At 38.3% G+C, this 17473-nt stretch overlaps 1 protein-coding gene across 1 annotated transcript in view; it reads left to right on the top strand.

Moving 5' to 3' along the window:
- Window positions 1–17473, top strand: part of Jak2 (Janus kinase 2) — a 59515-nt gene that overhangs the window by 21455 nt on the left and 20587 nt on the right. The window contains exons 4-10 of the mRNA XM_032891777.1: window positions 3623–3746; window positions 6176–6293; window positions 7822–7967; window positions 12939–13260; window positions 13909–14028; window positions 15114–15271; window positions 16160–16271. Coding sequence (XP_032747668.1) covers window positions 3623–3746; window positions 6176–6293; window positions 7822–7967; window positions 12939–13260; window positions 13909–14028; window positions 15114–15271; window positions 16160–16271 — 1100 coding nt within the window. The remainder of the gene's footprint in view (window positions 1–3622; window positions 3747–6175; window positions 6294–7821; window positions 7968–12938; window positions 13261–13908; window positions 14029–15113; window positions 15272–16159; window positions 16272–17473) is intronic.

Consider the following 17473-nt stretch of genomic DNA (forward strand, 5'->3'; position numbering starts at 1 on the left):
GAAGTGTTTAAACATTTTATAGACACAAGGTCCTCAAATTAGATACTGCTTTGCTACCCCCGTGTGTATTTCTGACAGTCGTAGTAGCTGTAGTCCGGCACTGGTAGGAGTCTTGTTGATTTTGCTGAGATGAATGGTGTAACGTGCTGTCATGTACGGCTCGTTTGCATTTCCTTCAACTCGCAGTGTTGCATGCCCGTCATGTGGATTTGTTTTACTAGAAATAATATTTTCTCTCTGTACCATTATTCATTTTTAATCTTGATTTTTAATTATAAAATACTTCAGTTAATATTTTATATAAGTATAAAGTACAAACCAGTGTTCTTAGGATTTAAATCTTATCATTTTGCCATCTTGATTTCTATAGTGTTATTTTGATATACTACATTGATAGAATTTTCTAATTTGGCTTTCTCTGCAATCCTGTGATAAGATGAACAACGAACTATGTTGTGCTTTTTTTTTTTTTAAACACTTATCGATTCAGTTCGTTAGCACTTAGTTTAAATCTCTTATATTTATTTGATAAGTATAAGTTTGTGTTAAAGTGTTTGTGTTAAATGAAATGCCTTTTGTGCTTCAGTTGTGCTCTCATGTCACTTCTGAACGTGGTTGTTTGCCTTCGTTCCAGACTTCCCTTTTAGTCTCTTTCACCTTTATTTCCCCTTAAAAAATGTAGGTAGATTCTATGTCTTTAATATAGTTTTATTTAGTTTTTTAATCTCTAAATATTTTTAAAAGTTATCATTTTTTTCTGGATTGTCCAGCTTTTCAAATATATTGGTGTAATGTTCTAGCACTTTGTCTTTCAATTTGCTTTTAATTAAGCTTTTTATAAATTGCTTGTGCCTATTTTTATTCCTTGTCAGGTATGACAGGGGCTGTTAATTTTGTTGATTATAAAAGAAAATCAACATCATTGATTATTTTTGTTTAATCTGCACTATTAACTTTCACTTTTAAAACTCTTTGTATGGGCTGGAGAGATGGCTCAGTTGTTAAGGGCATTGACTGTTCTTCAGAGGTCCTGAGTTCAATTCCCAGCAACCACATGGTGGCTCACAACCATCTGTAATGGGATCTGATGCCTTCTCCTGGTGTGTCTGAAGAGAGCTACAGTGTACTCATACATACAATAATAAAAAAAAATCTTGAAGCTGTGTGTGTGTGTGTGTGTGTGTGTGTGTGTGTGTGTGTGTGTACACAAGCACATGAATATGTGTGCACATTCTCTTAGCGCTGGAGTTACATGCTGTTGTGGACAACCTGTCAGATACTAAGAACTGGACTCTGGTCCTCTGACAGAGCAACAAGTGCTCTAACTGCTGAGATGTCTCTGCAGACTTGACCCTTAACTTCCATTTTCTTCTTTGAGCTTTCTGCCATTGTTCTTGTGTTTTCTGATGTCCTGATACCCATCTATGACACCCAGGAGATTCTGTTCTTGTCTAATGTAAACAGGTTACTACATGTCATTTTTTTCTCTTGAGAATCACATCCATTGTATATTTTTTAATATAAGGAGTAATATCTGATAATTAATTTTTATGAGTACATTTAAATTTCGTTGACATGAATATTTTTTTCTTTGACCTCTGAGGTATATTGAAGTATTTGTAAATGAAGGAATGAATAAAGGGTACCTTTAAAAACTGCTACTAAATAACATTTATAACTTGTGGAAATTATTACACACCTACAGATAGCTGAGTTGAGTTTCAAATTATAATTTAAATCTTATCAGTTTATACCATTTATGTATAAAGTAGAAAGAAATGAAAATATTGCTATAATAAAAACACTCTTGTGAAACGTAGGTTTCAGTATGGGATTTATTGTTATGTACTCAATTCTGATTTAAAGGCCAGAAAAGGTGTGTGTGTTTACTTTTTCACATCTGTGAAGACTTGTTTTAAATTCCAGGTGATTATTTGATGCATTTATGTACATATATGCATGTGTGTGGATGGTTTAATATATGCTTGAAAGATATATATTGCTATGTTCAATGTACTTTTATTTTCTTTTTTTGGAGCTGGGGACTGAACCCAGAGCCTTGCGCTTGCTAGGCAAGCGCTCTACCACTGAGCTAAATCCCCAACCCCAATGTACTTTTTAGACCAGTGCCCTTCAACCTTTACAAATATTTTTATATTTATTTTATGTGTGTGCCTGTATGTATGTATGTGTATCACATGCATGCCTGGTGCTCAAGGAGATCAGAAGAGGGCATTGGATCCCTTGGAACTAGAGTTACAGAGTTGTAAGCTGCTGCGTGGGTGTTATTGTTTTCAACTCTGTGTGTGTGTGTGTGTGTGTGTGTGTGTGTGTGTGTGTGTGTAGGCGTACATGTGTGCATACATGCGAATGCCTGAGGAGGCCAGAGTTATCAGTTCCTGCTGGAGCTAGAGTTACAGGTGGTCGTGAGCTGCACGACATGGATGCTGGCAGCTGTCTTAGGTCCTTTACAAGCACAGTATGTACTCCTAACTGATGAGCTAGGTCTGTAGCCCTCCTTTAACTTTTTATGTGCCTCTTAACATATCTACCCCCTACTGTCTTGTCTTTTTCTGGTACTTGAAATTGAACCTAACACCTCACATATACCAGATATGCTCCCCACTGAGCTCTAGCCTTACTTTTGTGAAGTATCTGGGAAAGAGATGCTTATGTGGTGCTACACGCTTGTAATCCCAGCACTTGGTACATGGAGGCTGTCCTATCAGAGCTTAAGGTCAGCTTCATCTGCATGAAGTGTTTGAGGTCAGCTTGGACTACATAAGACCCTATTGCAAAAAGGGAAAAGGACAGAAAAGTATTTGGGGCCAAAGAGATAGCTGGGTTGTCATTCAGCCTATAAGGGGCCAGTGAGATGGCTTAGTTGGCTTTTACATTTTTTTAAAGATTTATTTATTTATTATATATAAGTACACTGTAGCTGTCTTCAGACACACCAGAAGAGGGCATCAGATCTCATTACAGATGGTTGTGAGCCACTGTGTGGTTGCTGGGATTTGAACTCAGGACCTTCAGTCTCTTAACCACTGAACCATCTCTCCAGCCCTACAATTTTTTTAAACAGCATATAAGATACAATATTAACAAGTGTGTAAAACTTCTCATTTTAATATGAAAATGTTTCATTCTTTTGAAACAATTCAGTGGCTTGTTATTATCTCAGTGATTTGATAGTATCAGTTAAAATATACACATGTGTACTTGTGCATACTCAGACAATGTATTTTTTCCCTAGGGGTTAAGAGTTACTTGGAAACTTTCTTTAGAAGACAGTTAAAAGCTGGATAAATTGTATTTTTATCTTCATGTAAGAATACCAGTAGTCTTATTTTTAAAATATAGAGAGGGGTATTTGATTAATACTTGGTTTTAAGGAGTGTTTCCCCACAGTATTTCAGCTGAGACTGGAGTTTCTACTGACTCTTAGAGCTGTCACCAAGGTTTCTGGCAGATTGTGTTATGTAAATGTCCTTGCATTTGCATCTGCAATCAGTCTCTTATGATTCACCTCTAGGTCCTGCCACGTTATGGCAGATTATGCATGTTATGTAAATGCTCTGCTTGCTATCTATAATCAGTCCCTTTTATGCTTCATTTCTAGGTATTACGCCTGTGTATCATAATATGTTTGCTTTAATGAGTGAAACAGAAAGGATCTGGTATCCACCCAATCATGTCTTCCACATAGATGAGTCAACCAGGCATAATATACTCTACAGAATAAGGTACTTTCTGACATTAAGTGATTTGCCTATTAGTAAAAAACAAAGTGAGAGAGTGTCGGCTCTATACGGTGATAATTATGATGTTTTGTTCTGTTGGGATTCCACCTTATGACTTTTGATTATAATTAAGAATTAAGAAAACCAGATGAAAATAGCTTGTGGTGTGTGTGCAGTAAGAAGCAGTCAGCATTCTTTTTTACAAATAAGTTTGTAAAGTTGAAAGTTTTTGTGTCTGTTAATTCATTTAGCAATATATGGCAATATGAAAAATATTAATATTCAGAAAAAAATCCAGATTATTTTTTCTATAAAAGGATAGCAAAGAAATAATTTTGGTCTTACAAACAGCTGTAATTCTCTAGGCACTTACGTGTTACTTAGTTTGCTTATGACTTAATGAAATATTAAGAGTCTGATGCTGTGACACATTACTCATAGTTATTCATGCTCTTATGGCTTGGAAAGAGCATCCGAGTTCAAACTCAGACCTAGCTCTCTTCATAAACTGCCTTCTAACCAGCTTGCATGTACCTCATTAAGGAGATAATATGTGTAGTATTTATTGTTCATTATTGGATGGTTTTATTTATTTATTTTTATTTGTTGAGACAGGAACTCGTGTATCCCAGACTTCCTCTGACCAAAAGCAACCTGAGGGAGGAAAGGGTTTATTTCTTCCTACAGCCATCTTGAAGGGAAGAGGGGGCAGAAACTCAAAGGAGGAACTCCTAGAGTCAAGAACTGATGTAGAGACCAAGGAGAAACCAGCTTACCACCCCTGACCTGCTCAGATATCTTTTTAATACAACCTTGACTCACCTACCCAAAAGTGGAACCATCCACAGGGGGCTAGGCCCTTCACATTGATCACTAATCAGGAATTGTTGGACTACCGACCAGTGTTATGGAGGCAATCTTTAATTGACGTTTCCTTTCCCATATGACTGTAGCTTGTATAAGTTGACAAAAATTCTAACCAGCACAATGAATAAATTAGAAACTTGGTTGAGAAATGAGAATGTAATAACTATTCCAAGTACCCATGGTGCACTAAGCCTCTTTGGAGATCACATTTCATGTATGTTCAAGGCAAAGAACTTGAGTAAATATTTCTCCAAAGAAATGTTTGGCATGCTAATAGCTAGTAGGCATCTGAAAAGAAGCTCAGCACCGTTAGTCCTGTGAGAAATGTCAATCAAATGTGCTGTTGGGTAACAACCCATCCTCTAAGATAGCAAAAGCAGACAGGCGGACAATAACCAAACAGTAACAAAGCTGAAGATTATCTGTGCCACTTAGAATGCTCACACTCTGCCAGTGAGAAGGAAATGGTACCGCCACGCTGGGAAAAGATTGGCCATTTCTCCCAAAGATGAATACGGTGTTGCTAACATGCATCCACAAAAACACTCTTCACTCTTACCTACATTAACATAGAAACAGAAACAATTCAAATGCTTTTAAAGTGATGAACGAATGAGTAAGATAAGGCACTCATAAATCTAGTATTCATTAGGAGTAAGGAAAAAGTGCATGCTACAGTGTTGATGAAAGTTAAAAACGTTATGCTGAGTAAATGGAGTCACATAAAAAGACAACATAGCAAAGCCATTACTTCGAATATAAAGTGAGTAGAATAGGATTTGTAAGGGTGGTAGTTCTAGCTGAGGGGTGACAGTGTGACTCACTTGGGTGTGATCGCTAACAGTCATGGAGAAAGAATAAACATGTAAAATTAAACTGGGTGATACTGTACCACATTGAATACTACAAATCACTCAACACTGTAATGTGCAAGCCGTATGTAGATGAATTACATCTCAGGGCTTTTAGCTTCAAAAGTGAATGTACTTCATTTTTCTTTCAAAGATACATTTTAATGTTCATTTTCCTAAAGAAGGAGAAATTACCTGTGTGCAGAGTCGACTGCTATCTTTTGATGCCTTTCAGTGTTACTGGACCTAAGACTTCTGCTCTTTTACACCTGCATTTCCCCAGCTCCCTCTGACTGCTTCTCTTACGTCCTGTTGTATATTACACCGAGGTGGGCGGTGGGCTTTGGCTTCAGTTACTTACGTTCCTTTGCTGCTGCTCTTGCTTGGTGCTGTGTTTGCTTGTTTGTTTATGGAGACAGTGTTATTCAGGTAGCCCAGGATCGTCTCAAACTCATGCTTCTCCAGCCTCAGCTCCTTGGAGTTAGGATTACAGATGTGCTCCAGTGTGCTTTACTCTGTTCCTTGTGTTTTCTGCTGACATCATCGTCATGTTATTACACAGAAAGCCTTTTGTTTCACAGCCTGTATTCAACACTGCTGTTTGTGTTTTATAGCACAGCATTAATTAATAACTTAGTGTGTTGAGGGTGCCTGGACTGACTGTGTTTATGCTTGAACGCTGGGGGCTGATGGAATGCTCCAATTGTCTTGCAGGTTTTACTTTCCTCATTGGTACTGCAGTGGCAGCAACAGAACCTATAGATACGGAGTATCTCGTGGGGCTGAAGCTCCTCTCCTTGACGACTTTGTCATGTCTTACCTTTTTGCTCAGGTATAATATAATTATATTAATTTTTTGTATGTGTATTAAACCAGAACTTTCTTCCTAGATAGTATATATCTTAAGTAGGGTAAGTAAGCTTCATGTGGGAAGATTGCAGTTCTAACTTAGGCACCAGGTATAAAGAGATAAAGGCATAGTCCATTTGATAACAATTTTCAATCTCATGATTTACAGATGTATTTTATAATGATTGCTTGTATTGACCCTTCCAAAATCACTTTTTTTTTCTTTTAGGATCTAAATCATTTTAAGGATTTTTTTAAAAAAGGTAGAATAAATTTAACATACAATTCATGTGGCTGTTGGATGGTAAAATTTATAGAGTTTTTAATAAATAAACTTTGGATACTTTCATGTTTAGATGGTAGGCGGTAAAAATGTAACAAGATTCCTCTACAACACAAGAAGTGAGCTGTGATAGTTGTTAGTCTCCTCAAGTGATCTGATCCTTAGGGTGGGAGCTGTGTTCCGCTATTCATGGTGATACACTTCTGTAGTGTTATTTGAACATTTCATACTGCAGTATGAAATTATTTATTATCTTGAATTAAACAGTAAGTGAAATTTTTTAAATTACTTTATTTTCATGGGCTGCTCCTTTTAACTATGTTATCAGGGAAAGAAACATGATAAGACAAATTCAAGAAAATGAAACAAAACAAACAAAAATGAAACAAAATGAAAACATAAACTTCTACTGCATCATTGTGAGTGTCTAGTCACTCAAGCACTTTCAGCCTGGTCCCAGGCGAGCTGCCCATCCCAGTCTCTCTGGGGCGCCCTGTGCTCTCTTCTTGTTGTATTCCATGTCTTTGCTCTGCTTTGAATCATAAAAATCACATCAGGCTTCAAACCTCCCATGAAACCTTTTAATTATGCCAGTTGTATACACTTTTAACTGTCTCTCGGTTCCTAAAGTATCTGCTGTGTGGTACTCTGCATTATATTACCTGACGTTGTAATCATCTGCTTTTGTGTTTTAGCTTCCAAGAAAAAAAATCTGGTCCTTTTGGTAGGTTAAGACCACCTTCTATGTTTCTTTATATTCCACTCAAAGTCTAGCACGGTGCCTTCCATGTGAGCTGAAATCAGTGTACACTTGGTTAATTAATATTTATTTTAGTTTAGGCTTTCTTTATGTTTTTAAGATAAAGCTTTAAGACCAGGCAATGGTGGCACATGCCTTTAATCGTGCCATTGGGAGACAGAGGCAGATGGATCTCTATGAGTTCCAGGACAGCCAGGGATACACAGAGAAACCCTGTCTCTAAAAACAAACAAACAAAACAAAGACAAAAAGAAAGAAAAGAGAAAGTAAGATAGGCTGTGAACCCAATTTAAATCAGTTTCTATTTGTACATGAACCTTGGTTAATATTTTGTGGTAAAATAATTTAAAAATAAAAGCAGAAATTGATTTAATACCTTTAAATGCATATTTTAGAAGTTATAGCATACAACATAATTAAGTGCAGCAGTAAAATCTGAGCCATTTCCTCGTCATTTGTGCTTTTCAGTGGCGGCATGATTTTGTTCATGGGTGGATAAAAGTACCTGTGACTCACGAAACTCAGGAAGAATGTCTTGGCATGGCAGTGTTAGACATGATGAGAATAGCTAAGGAGAAGGACCAGACTCCCCTGGCCGTCTATAACTCCATCAGGTAATGTCCTCTTGTAAAGCGTTGGGTAGTTTATATACCTTACTGGTATTTCCTGTGTTTGCTCACACGTTTTGATTTTTATAATGAAATGGAGAAGTTATGGCGATGGCCCAGTGAGCGAAGCACTTACGGCACAGATAGAAGGTCTGAGTTCATGTCTCTGAGCCCACGGACAGGCTGGGGTGACAGTGTGCACCTGGAGCTGGAGCTGGGCAGCTAAGGGCAGACAGACCTCAGGATGTTGCTGACCACCATTTCAGTCAGCACAGTGAAACAGGTCCAGGCTCAGAAAGAACCTCTGTCAAACAAGGTAGAGGGGCTGGAGAGATGGCTTCTTGGGTACAGGGGCTTGTGCTTGCTGCACCAACCCAATGACCTGAGCTTGGTCCCCGAAGCCCACAGAAAGCTGGAAGGAGACCACTGACCTGACAGAATTATCTCTGACCTCCAAGCAAGTGCCATGGCAGTGGGCCCCCAAATATGGACACACCCACAGTAATATTAAATAAACTTTAAATAGGGTCTGGAGAGATGAGGCGGCGGTCGCGAGTGCTGGCCGCTTTCTAAGAGCACCCAGGTCTGATGATTCTCAGTACCCACATAGTAGTTTCACAGTCAATTGTAACTCCAGTCCAAGGGCATCTGATTCCCTGCTCTGGCCTTTGCTGGCATCTGCATGCATTTGATGCATGGACATACATGCAAGCAAAACATAGAATAATACTTTAATTAAAAAATATTAGGTGGGAAGTGATAAAGACCCCCATCTTGACGTCTAACCTCCTTGAGGTTGCATAGCAAATAACCAGCACATACACACTCCCTCACATATACTCCACACACTCAGAAGTTAGATAAAAATTATGGCGGCAAACTTTCTTACTATAGCGTCACTCTGTAGAAGAATTGCATTTTGGGGGTATATAATATTACAGTTGTTCATTATTTGGTTTACTTGTTCTGAAAAGACTAGGTAAGTTCAGAATAACGGAAGAAATACTTGAAGGCTTAATATTTCATGCCTAGTTCTTTTTTTCTTTCTTTCTTTTTTTTTTTTTTTTTTTTTTCGAGCTGGGGACCGAACCCAGGGCCTTGCGCTTGCTAGGCAAGCGCTCTACCACTGAGCTAAATCCCCAACCCCTCATGCCTAGTTCTTATATCGTGCACATGATCTGGAGCAATATTTTTCAAATCATGGTTCATAATTTATGTGTGTTAGATTTCTGTGTGGAATATAACCTGGAAGACTTGTATTCTGAGTGTGAGGGGACACATACAACAATGACGTTTATACAAGTAATTTGGACTTAACTTTCTGCAAACTGGAAGACTCATAATGGGTTCTACAGACTAGCCCTAATGGCTGTAAAATGTCTACTTTAAAAAATATACGTGTGTGTGTGTGTGTGTGTGTGTGTGTGTGTGTGTGTGTGTGATAATGCTTCTGTGATGCTTTGAGGATATAGATTTTTATTTAAATATTTCTAAGTAGAATTTCTACTTATATGATAATTCAAATTTACCTTCTTGAGAAAACCTTCCAAAGCAACTATATCATTTTATATTCCCATGGGTGATACAAGAATTTCCTAATGTTTCCAACACTTGTTAGTGTTTGTCTTTTTATTTGTTTGTTACATTTTTTGAGGCAAGGTTTTTGTACATAGCTGTGACTAACATGGAACTCAGTGTGTACACCGGGTGGTCTAGAGTGCACATGGAACTCAGTGAAGTGTACACCAGGTGGTCTAGAGTGCACTGAGTAAGCCTGCCGCTGCCACTCATGAGGTGGGATTAAAGGCATGGGCCGCTATGCCCTGCATATTACTCATCTTTTCCCACCCGGGTAGGGGTTAGTGGTGTCTGATGGTGGTTTTGGTTTTATTTCCCTGTGACTACTGATGATTAGTAGCCTTTGAAAAGCTTACTGACCAAATGCATATCTTATCTGAAGAATGTTCATTTAAATTCTTGGTAATTTTAAAAGTGAGTCATTTATATTCACTTTAAATGTATTTAAATAAATCAATGTAGTTATATTTTATCATTGCATGTAAAAATTCCTTTTATATTCTGGATGCAAGATAAGACTCCAGATACAAGTTATCACATTAAAAACTTATAAATGCTTTTTTATACTTTGTGAATTATTATTTTATTATTAATTTCTTGATCGAATTATTTGTAGAACTAAAGTGACTAGATATAAAGTTAGAGGTCAAATGAATGAAATGAGAGCTGATCAGAAACTAGGCCATTTTAGTGTTTCCTCCAGGACATGTGATAGGTTGGGTTACTATGAGAAAAATGAATGAGAGAGAAAGAGAAAGTGATAGATTGATATAGAAGAGAAAGTCAAGGGCTGTAAGGAAAAGTGAAACAGAAGGTAACCCAGGTTTCCAGGGCTTGCGGAAATGGGTGAATTATGGTATGCCCCATTTATTCCTACTTAGAGACTGCTAAGAGGATACTTGGGAAGAAGTCTAGGGGGGACTCATACCTTTGTTTAGACACCTTCCTTGAGGAACTTTTGAGGCATATACATTGCATGGGCAAACTGACCTGCCTCTGAGGTGTATGGGTTTAGAGCACAATGATCAGGGATAGAGAAAAGCAAGGCAGTGAGAGAGACAGTCTGGAGAAAAAGACAGTAGATGAGAAGAGGGTCCACACGGAGTCTTGAGGAATTACATAGTATTTACTCACAAAGCATAACTACCATTAATCCAAAATGGAGATGGACAAGGGATGGACAAGGAGATGCAGTAAAATCAAGGAAGTGAAGGGAAGACACTTGCAAGGAGAGAAAGATAGTGGCATGAATGCTGCTGAGAGAGGCAAGTAGGAACACAGGGTGTGTTTAGTAAATGAGGGAGGCTTTCCTGACTGTAGCAAGAGCCCTGCCCTGCCCTGCCCTGCCCTGCCCTGCCCTGCCCTGCCCTTCCTTGCCCTCCCCTGCCCTTTCCTCCCCTTCCCATCCCTTCCCTGCCCTCCCCTTCCTTCCCTGCCCTCCCCTCCCCTTCCCTGCCCTCCCCTCCCCTGCCCTTCCCTCCCCTTCCCTGCCCTCCCTCCCTTCCCTCCCTCCCCTTCCCTCCCTGCCCTGCCCCTCCCTTCCCTGCCCTCCCCTGCCCTTCCCTCCCCTCCCCTTCCCTGCCCTCCCCTCCTTGGGTGGTGCCCCGGAGCTGTGCTGGCATGAGCTGAGCAAGAGCATGGGAATGACTCCCTAAACTCTTTCACCGAGCACTGCGGACTCTGTAGCTGCAAGGGACGGGAATCAAGACAAACTGAAATTTAATATGGGAAGACATAAACATGTGGGTAGAAGAGAAATAATACACAGTATGGTTGAGAGCTCTCTGTCTCTGTCTGTCTTTCTGTCTTTCTCTGTCTCTCTGTCTCTGTCTCTCTGTCTCTCAGTCTCTCTCTCTCTCTCTCTCTCTCTCTCTCTCTCTCTCAGTGTGTGTGTTTTATAGGAAGGAGAAGTATGAATGGATGATACATGTTAAATAAATAGCTTTTATCTTGCAGGTTTATACCTAATTTATTACATTGGTGGGAAGGAGAAAATGAGTGTGAATGTGTATAGATTTGTTAGCAGAAATCTCACAGAATTCCCAGTTAGACCTCTCACCCCAGCAGGCACACACAGTCTGCGCGAAGAGATAAAGGCATTTGTTGAAAAAGAACGTGAGGAAGAGTGTTACTGAGGTTTGAAACAGAAAACCGTTTGGTTTAAAATAGCTGCGGAACTTGGGTAAATTAACAGAACGGAGAAGTGCTGTAGAAGAGTGTGCTTGATGGAGCTGTGGGAAAGTGGTAATTATCAGCCTAGAACATAAGCCGGGTGCCCTGTATAGTAGCTTTCTCTAGCAATTGTGGCTACTGGACCTCACAGCTTTGAGAGCCTTGTGCAAACTGGGAAAAGGTATAAGCTATGGCACTCTGGTAATACCAGTCAGTTCCAAAAAATAAAACAAAATTCTGATTTTTAAAATATTTGTTGATTTTGTATATCTATAATATTATCATGATCAATTTCAAGATAGCATCCTGATATCACTGAATGCAGCTTGAGGAGCTCTGGCCATGCCTCACCACTCACATTGGAAGGGTGTAAGCATCCTCGAAGGCATAGACTAATTAAATGACATTTAATTATAAAATTACATAGCTGGAATTTTAATGACTTTGTAGCTGTCAGTTAAAAAATCCTTTAAATAATGAGTACTCAGTCTAAGGTCTAGCATTTGAATAGGCCCAGGATGGTATAGATGATCTTATGAAGTGACGCGCACAATATTCAGAGAACACAGGCTGGAACCCCTAACTCACCTCTAGAGCAGATACTAGACAGCTTTCCTCGTAAGAACGAGCCAGTTAAGAGGTGGATGCTTGGAGTAAAGATGTGCATGGAGATTCGGTGCAGATGTACGTCAGAAACACGGCTATCTTCTCAAGGCTATTGTACATAGAAATGAAAATACAGAAGAATTACAACATTTCCAAAAGGAATTGACTTGATTAGAATGAAATTGTTAAGACTTACTGACGCTAAGCTCACAAAATAATACAGACAATATAGTGTTTATATGGCACACAACAGTGTCCAACCATCCAGAATTCAGATAAAATTTGAAGTATAGCATTATAGGAGATATTTGTAGCACAGAGAAATAAATGCTCAAACTTACAAATCATTTCAGGCATATAAGGTAATTAGAGAAAACAAACTTTTAGAGACTTTATTATTATCTAGACTGAGCACTCATTTGCTTAAGGAAGAACATTAATTTGTCACATTATAAGCTGTGCTGTCACTCAGAAAATGCACATCAAACGGAAAGAAATTTAAGGCTTCTAGCATATGTATTAAATGGTAGCTATGCTGAACCTGCTTACTGTGGGAGAAGGTAGGAACCAATCTGAATCTCTTTTGTTCTGTTTTGTTTTCCATGTACTTGTTCTTTCTAGCTACAAGACGTTCTTACCGAAGTGCGTGCGAGCGAAGATCCAGGACTATCACATTTTAACGCGGAAGCGGATAAGGTACAGATTCCGCAGGTTCATTCAGCAGTTCAGTCAGTGCAAAGCCACTGCCAGGAACCTAAAACTTAAGTATCTCATAAACCTGGAGACCCTGCAGTCTGCCTTCTACACAGAACAGTTTGAAGTAAAAGAATCTGCAAGAGGTCCTTCAGGTGAGGAGATTTTTGCAACCATTATAATAACTGGAAACGGTGGAATTCAGTGGTCAAGAGGGAAACATAAGGAAAGTGAGACACTGACAGAACAGGTAATCCTAATGATACATTCTTGCTTTTCTTATTTATGTAGATTGTCCGTAAAAGCAAAGTAAATGTGGTTGTTTGAGTAAATTCTTGATGTTCTCTGCTGATAGAAATGGTATTTGTGTAAAAAAGCTGTAACTATAGCTTGTATCACAGTGTTTTTAAATGTTTTGTTAATTTTTGTGGCAAAATAATTAGTAATGACTATAAATTAAAGTCAACATTGTTTCCTTTATTCTTTAACTTATTGAAATTTAAATATAATCATAAAGCTAATTAAATGAAAAAGTTTAACTGATTTCAATAATAAGTTTTATTGTATTTGCATTGCAGCTCTTAAACTTGTTCACATGTATCATTCGTATGATTTCAGTGATTTAGTATTATTTTTATAATAGTTGATAATTCCCCATTTTTCTGACAATCGTTCTTTTTAATATTAATTGGGTTAAGTTCTATATCACACTGTCATACTTTAATGCTCTCATTTTTAAGTCAATACAAGATACATGAACGTAGTCAATATTAGGAGAAGTGATCCCACTAAAGCCTGTACATTGCTATCAATGCCTTTTAAAGAATTTTAAGTGACTGTCATCACCCTCTCAAGCTTTGAAATGTCCCTATAACTTCCTAAATGCTCTTGGTTGCAGGATTTACAGTTGTATTGTGATTTTCCTGATATTATTGATGTCAGTATTAAGCAAGCAAATCAGGAATGCTCAACTGAAAGTAGAGTTGTGACCGTCCACAAGCAGGACGGGAAGGTCTTGGTAAGTCTGTCGGCGCACACACTAGCCGTGTAATAGTCTCAGTTCCAAAGTTACTTAGCTAGTTCGACTAGAGGTGTAAGTATGCTCTAAAAAGTGCCAGCCCAGCGAACCTGTCATTGTCTGCACATTTGGGACTTGATGAGAAGGTGGGCAGGCAGGAGGAGACATCCTTCTGTTTTGCCTGAATCATCATTTCTCTTACATCGAATCCACTGGTGTTCAGAATCCCACATTTGTCTAGTTTTTCCATGTATATCAACTGGACTACCTGTTGCCATTCTCCTGGAGATTGTGTCAACTTAGAAATTAATTTGGAGTTTTGTTCTTGTTGTTTTGTTTTTGTTTTTTATGAGACAGGGTCTCACTATGTATCTTTGGTTGTCCTGGACCACATTCTGTAAACTAGGCTGGCCTTGAATTCACAGTTCTGCCTCCCAAGGGCTGGGAGTAACGGCATGTGCCATTGTGTCCAGTTTAAGAGATATTAATATGTTGCATTGTACAAAAATATTTTAAAATTTCTAATGATCATTTTCAATTTTTTTGTTTAAGTTTAATTCAATATAGGCTTTTAAAAATTATTACTTTGAATATTTTGATAAATGGAACATAAGTACTTTTAAATATGTGTATGTACTTTTCTATTAGATAAGGTGCCACATTTTTGATTGATTATATGTTCATATATATGTATTTTAATAAAAAAATCACAGCATACTTTCATATCCTAACACTTTAGTTTCTAGTACATGTATTTTAGCCTGAGCAGTATATAAAAATAAATGTTCATATTTATAATTAATCTCAATCTTTATATAGATTAGATTTCTAGTTGAGTCCAGCAGGGTCATTGAAATTTACAGTTAAATTATGATGTTGAGTGGCTCACTTGGAGGGTGGGCCAAGGCTGTGTTTGGGAGGGTCTTGCATGTCAGGTAGAAGGATCTGTTAGATGATGCTGGGTAATTGGAAGTTATAAAAAATATTTGAACAATTTAGAGGAAATCAACCAGATTATAGAGAATTTCCAACATTAGAACTTCATTGATTTTAATTCCACGGTTTTCCTTCTCTTTTCTGATTAGGAAATAGAACTTAGTTCATTAAAAGAAGCCTTGTCATTTGTGTCGTTAATTGACGGGTATTACAGACTAACTGCGGATGCACACCATTACCTCTGTAAAGAGGTGGCTCCTCCAGCCGTGCTTGAAAACATACACAGCAACTGTCACGGCCCAATTTCGTGAGTAATGCTGAATTTCAGAGTGCAGTTCTAGGGGCTGGCTAGTAGGTTAGCATGAGGACTAATCCCAGGTCACAGTCCATCGTGGAGGGAAATCAGCAAGAGCTCACACAAGAACTGAAGCATGAAAAACCCCTGCTTCCTTTTTAACTATCCTTGTTTACCAGCCTCCTGCTCTCCAGGTCCACCTGCCTAAGGAAAGCACCACACAGAGTAGGCTGCACCCTCCCACATCACAGGACAGTCAGATAAATCCCCAGAAATGGCCACAGGACAGTCCAGCCTGAGCAGTCTTTCAGCTGGCACTCCCGTGTCCGGGTGGCTCTTGGTTGTTCAGCCTGATAAAACATCTCTCCTGGACAGCGACCATGTGACTACCACCTCTGTAGGCATCACTCCTATTGTCATGTAAATTACATCGTGCTTTCAAGGGCTGCATCTTTGAATTTTATGCACATACTAATTCACTTTGTACATAGCAAACTTTTGGCTAGTATTTTCTAGTCACGGCAGATCTTCTGTTAGATTTGATACTGTCATAAATATAGAAAGGTAATTTTGTATTAGTACTTCTGTGATAGAAGAGACATGAGAAATTCTATGGGAGTATATCTTTTAAATTATTCAATTTGTAAAAAGAAAGCAGAACATTAAAATGAATGAATTTTCCTGTGGTTGTATTGTTTCATAGTATCTTAAAATAATATAATTATTCCTTGAGTTGGTTTGAACTCACCACAAAATAACTTGATATACTTATTTCTCTTGAAAACAGATTTTAAAAATCTAAAGTAGGGAGTGTTCTGAGAACTGATTTTTACTTGGTTGTTGTGGCCTTTGTCATGGTCACATGTGCTGCCATTCATGTTATCTCTCCTTACCTTGCAGAATGGATTTTGCCATCAGCAAACTAAAGAAGGCAGGAAACCAGACTGGACTGTATGTACTTCGATGTAGCCCTAAGGACTTCAACAAATACTTCCTGACCTTTGCCGTTGAGGTTAGTGTGTCACAGTTATTAATAGCAACATGTTGTGTAACTTGTATTTCTCCATCAAGAAGTATTTCATTTTTAATACTCAGAATTATAGTTCTTGAGATGGTAATTGGCATAATAATGCTTGACATATCTTAATATATTATAAAATAAATGATGCATAAGGTTAATATTAAATATATAAGTATATAAATATATAATGCCTTTGTTTCTGATATTTTATTTTTTGATGTTTGAGTATTAGCAATATGTCAAGTGGTATTTCATTAAGTATACTCAAGTCTGCTCACAAAAAATGAAAATATTTACATATACAATGTATGTAAGAGTGCACTGGACCTTCACTGTAAGCGCGTGTGGTTTGGATCTCGTCTAAGACTGTTTTTACCCATAGTTATCTTTAAAATATATATGAGGCAACTACGTGCTCTAAATCTTGAGAGGATTTGTAGCAAATCTAGATTTATTTTATAAAAATATAGAATGCTACTCAATATTTTCATAAAAGCACCTGTCTTGTACTCAGCATGTGCAGGAAAGGAATTGTCTAAATGTAGGTGTATTTATCTCATCACGTCACCATTACATAAACTGTTAAGTTATTTACTCAACAGCCCAAGTTTTTATGTCTATCATTGTACCTAATAGGTGTGATAAGAGATTAGAGAACATATGAGGGATCTCCTGGAGGGACTAGCAGGTACTTTATAAAGGCTCCAGGTCGGATGAGTACAGTAATAGGTCAGGTAAGTAAGCAGGTCAGCTTACTAAGACGAGTGCAGTAGTCAGTTTATTACATACGACACACGTTTGTAAGATAGAACTAGAAATGTCATGTTAGAGATAATTAGAGGAGTTCGTCCTGTTAGGGAGGACCTCGCCATGAAGGATTGTGTCACCTTAGTGAGTAGGGATGGATACAATCACGTCGGTGTGTTGATGGGCAGAACAGGGGTGGGGAAGCAGAGCTTATGAAGGTCGGTGTGCTGTGCCAGTGTTAGACAGGGAGGGAACCTGTTACAGATGGGGGTGGGGTGCTAGGCGTTAATTCTTCATGAAATCAGTTCCTGAGCTCTCCTGGAGGGTGTGGCACACGATTAAAGCCCTCCTGAGGCACTGCCTCAGGACTTAGAGCTTAACCATCGTGATATTCGTTGGTTGGGTTTTGATAGCCCTTTTGACTGAATAATCTGCATAATTACCAT

This window comes from Rattus rattus, chromosome 2 (assembly GCF_011064425.1).
Source record: "Rattus rattus isolate New Zealand chromosome 2, Rrattus_CSIRO_v1, whole genome shotgun sequence".
NCBI classification, from domain to species: domain Eukaryota; kingdom Metazoa; phylum Chordata; class Mammalia; order Rodentia; family Muridae; genus Rattus; species Rattus rattus.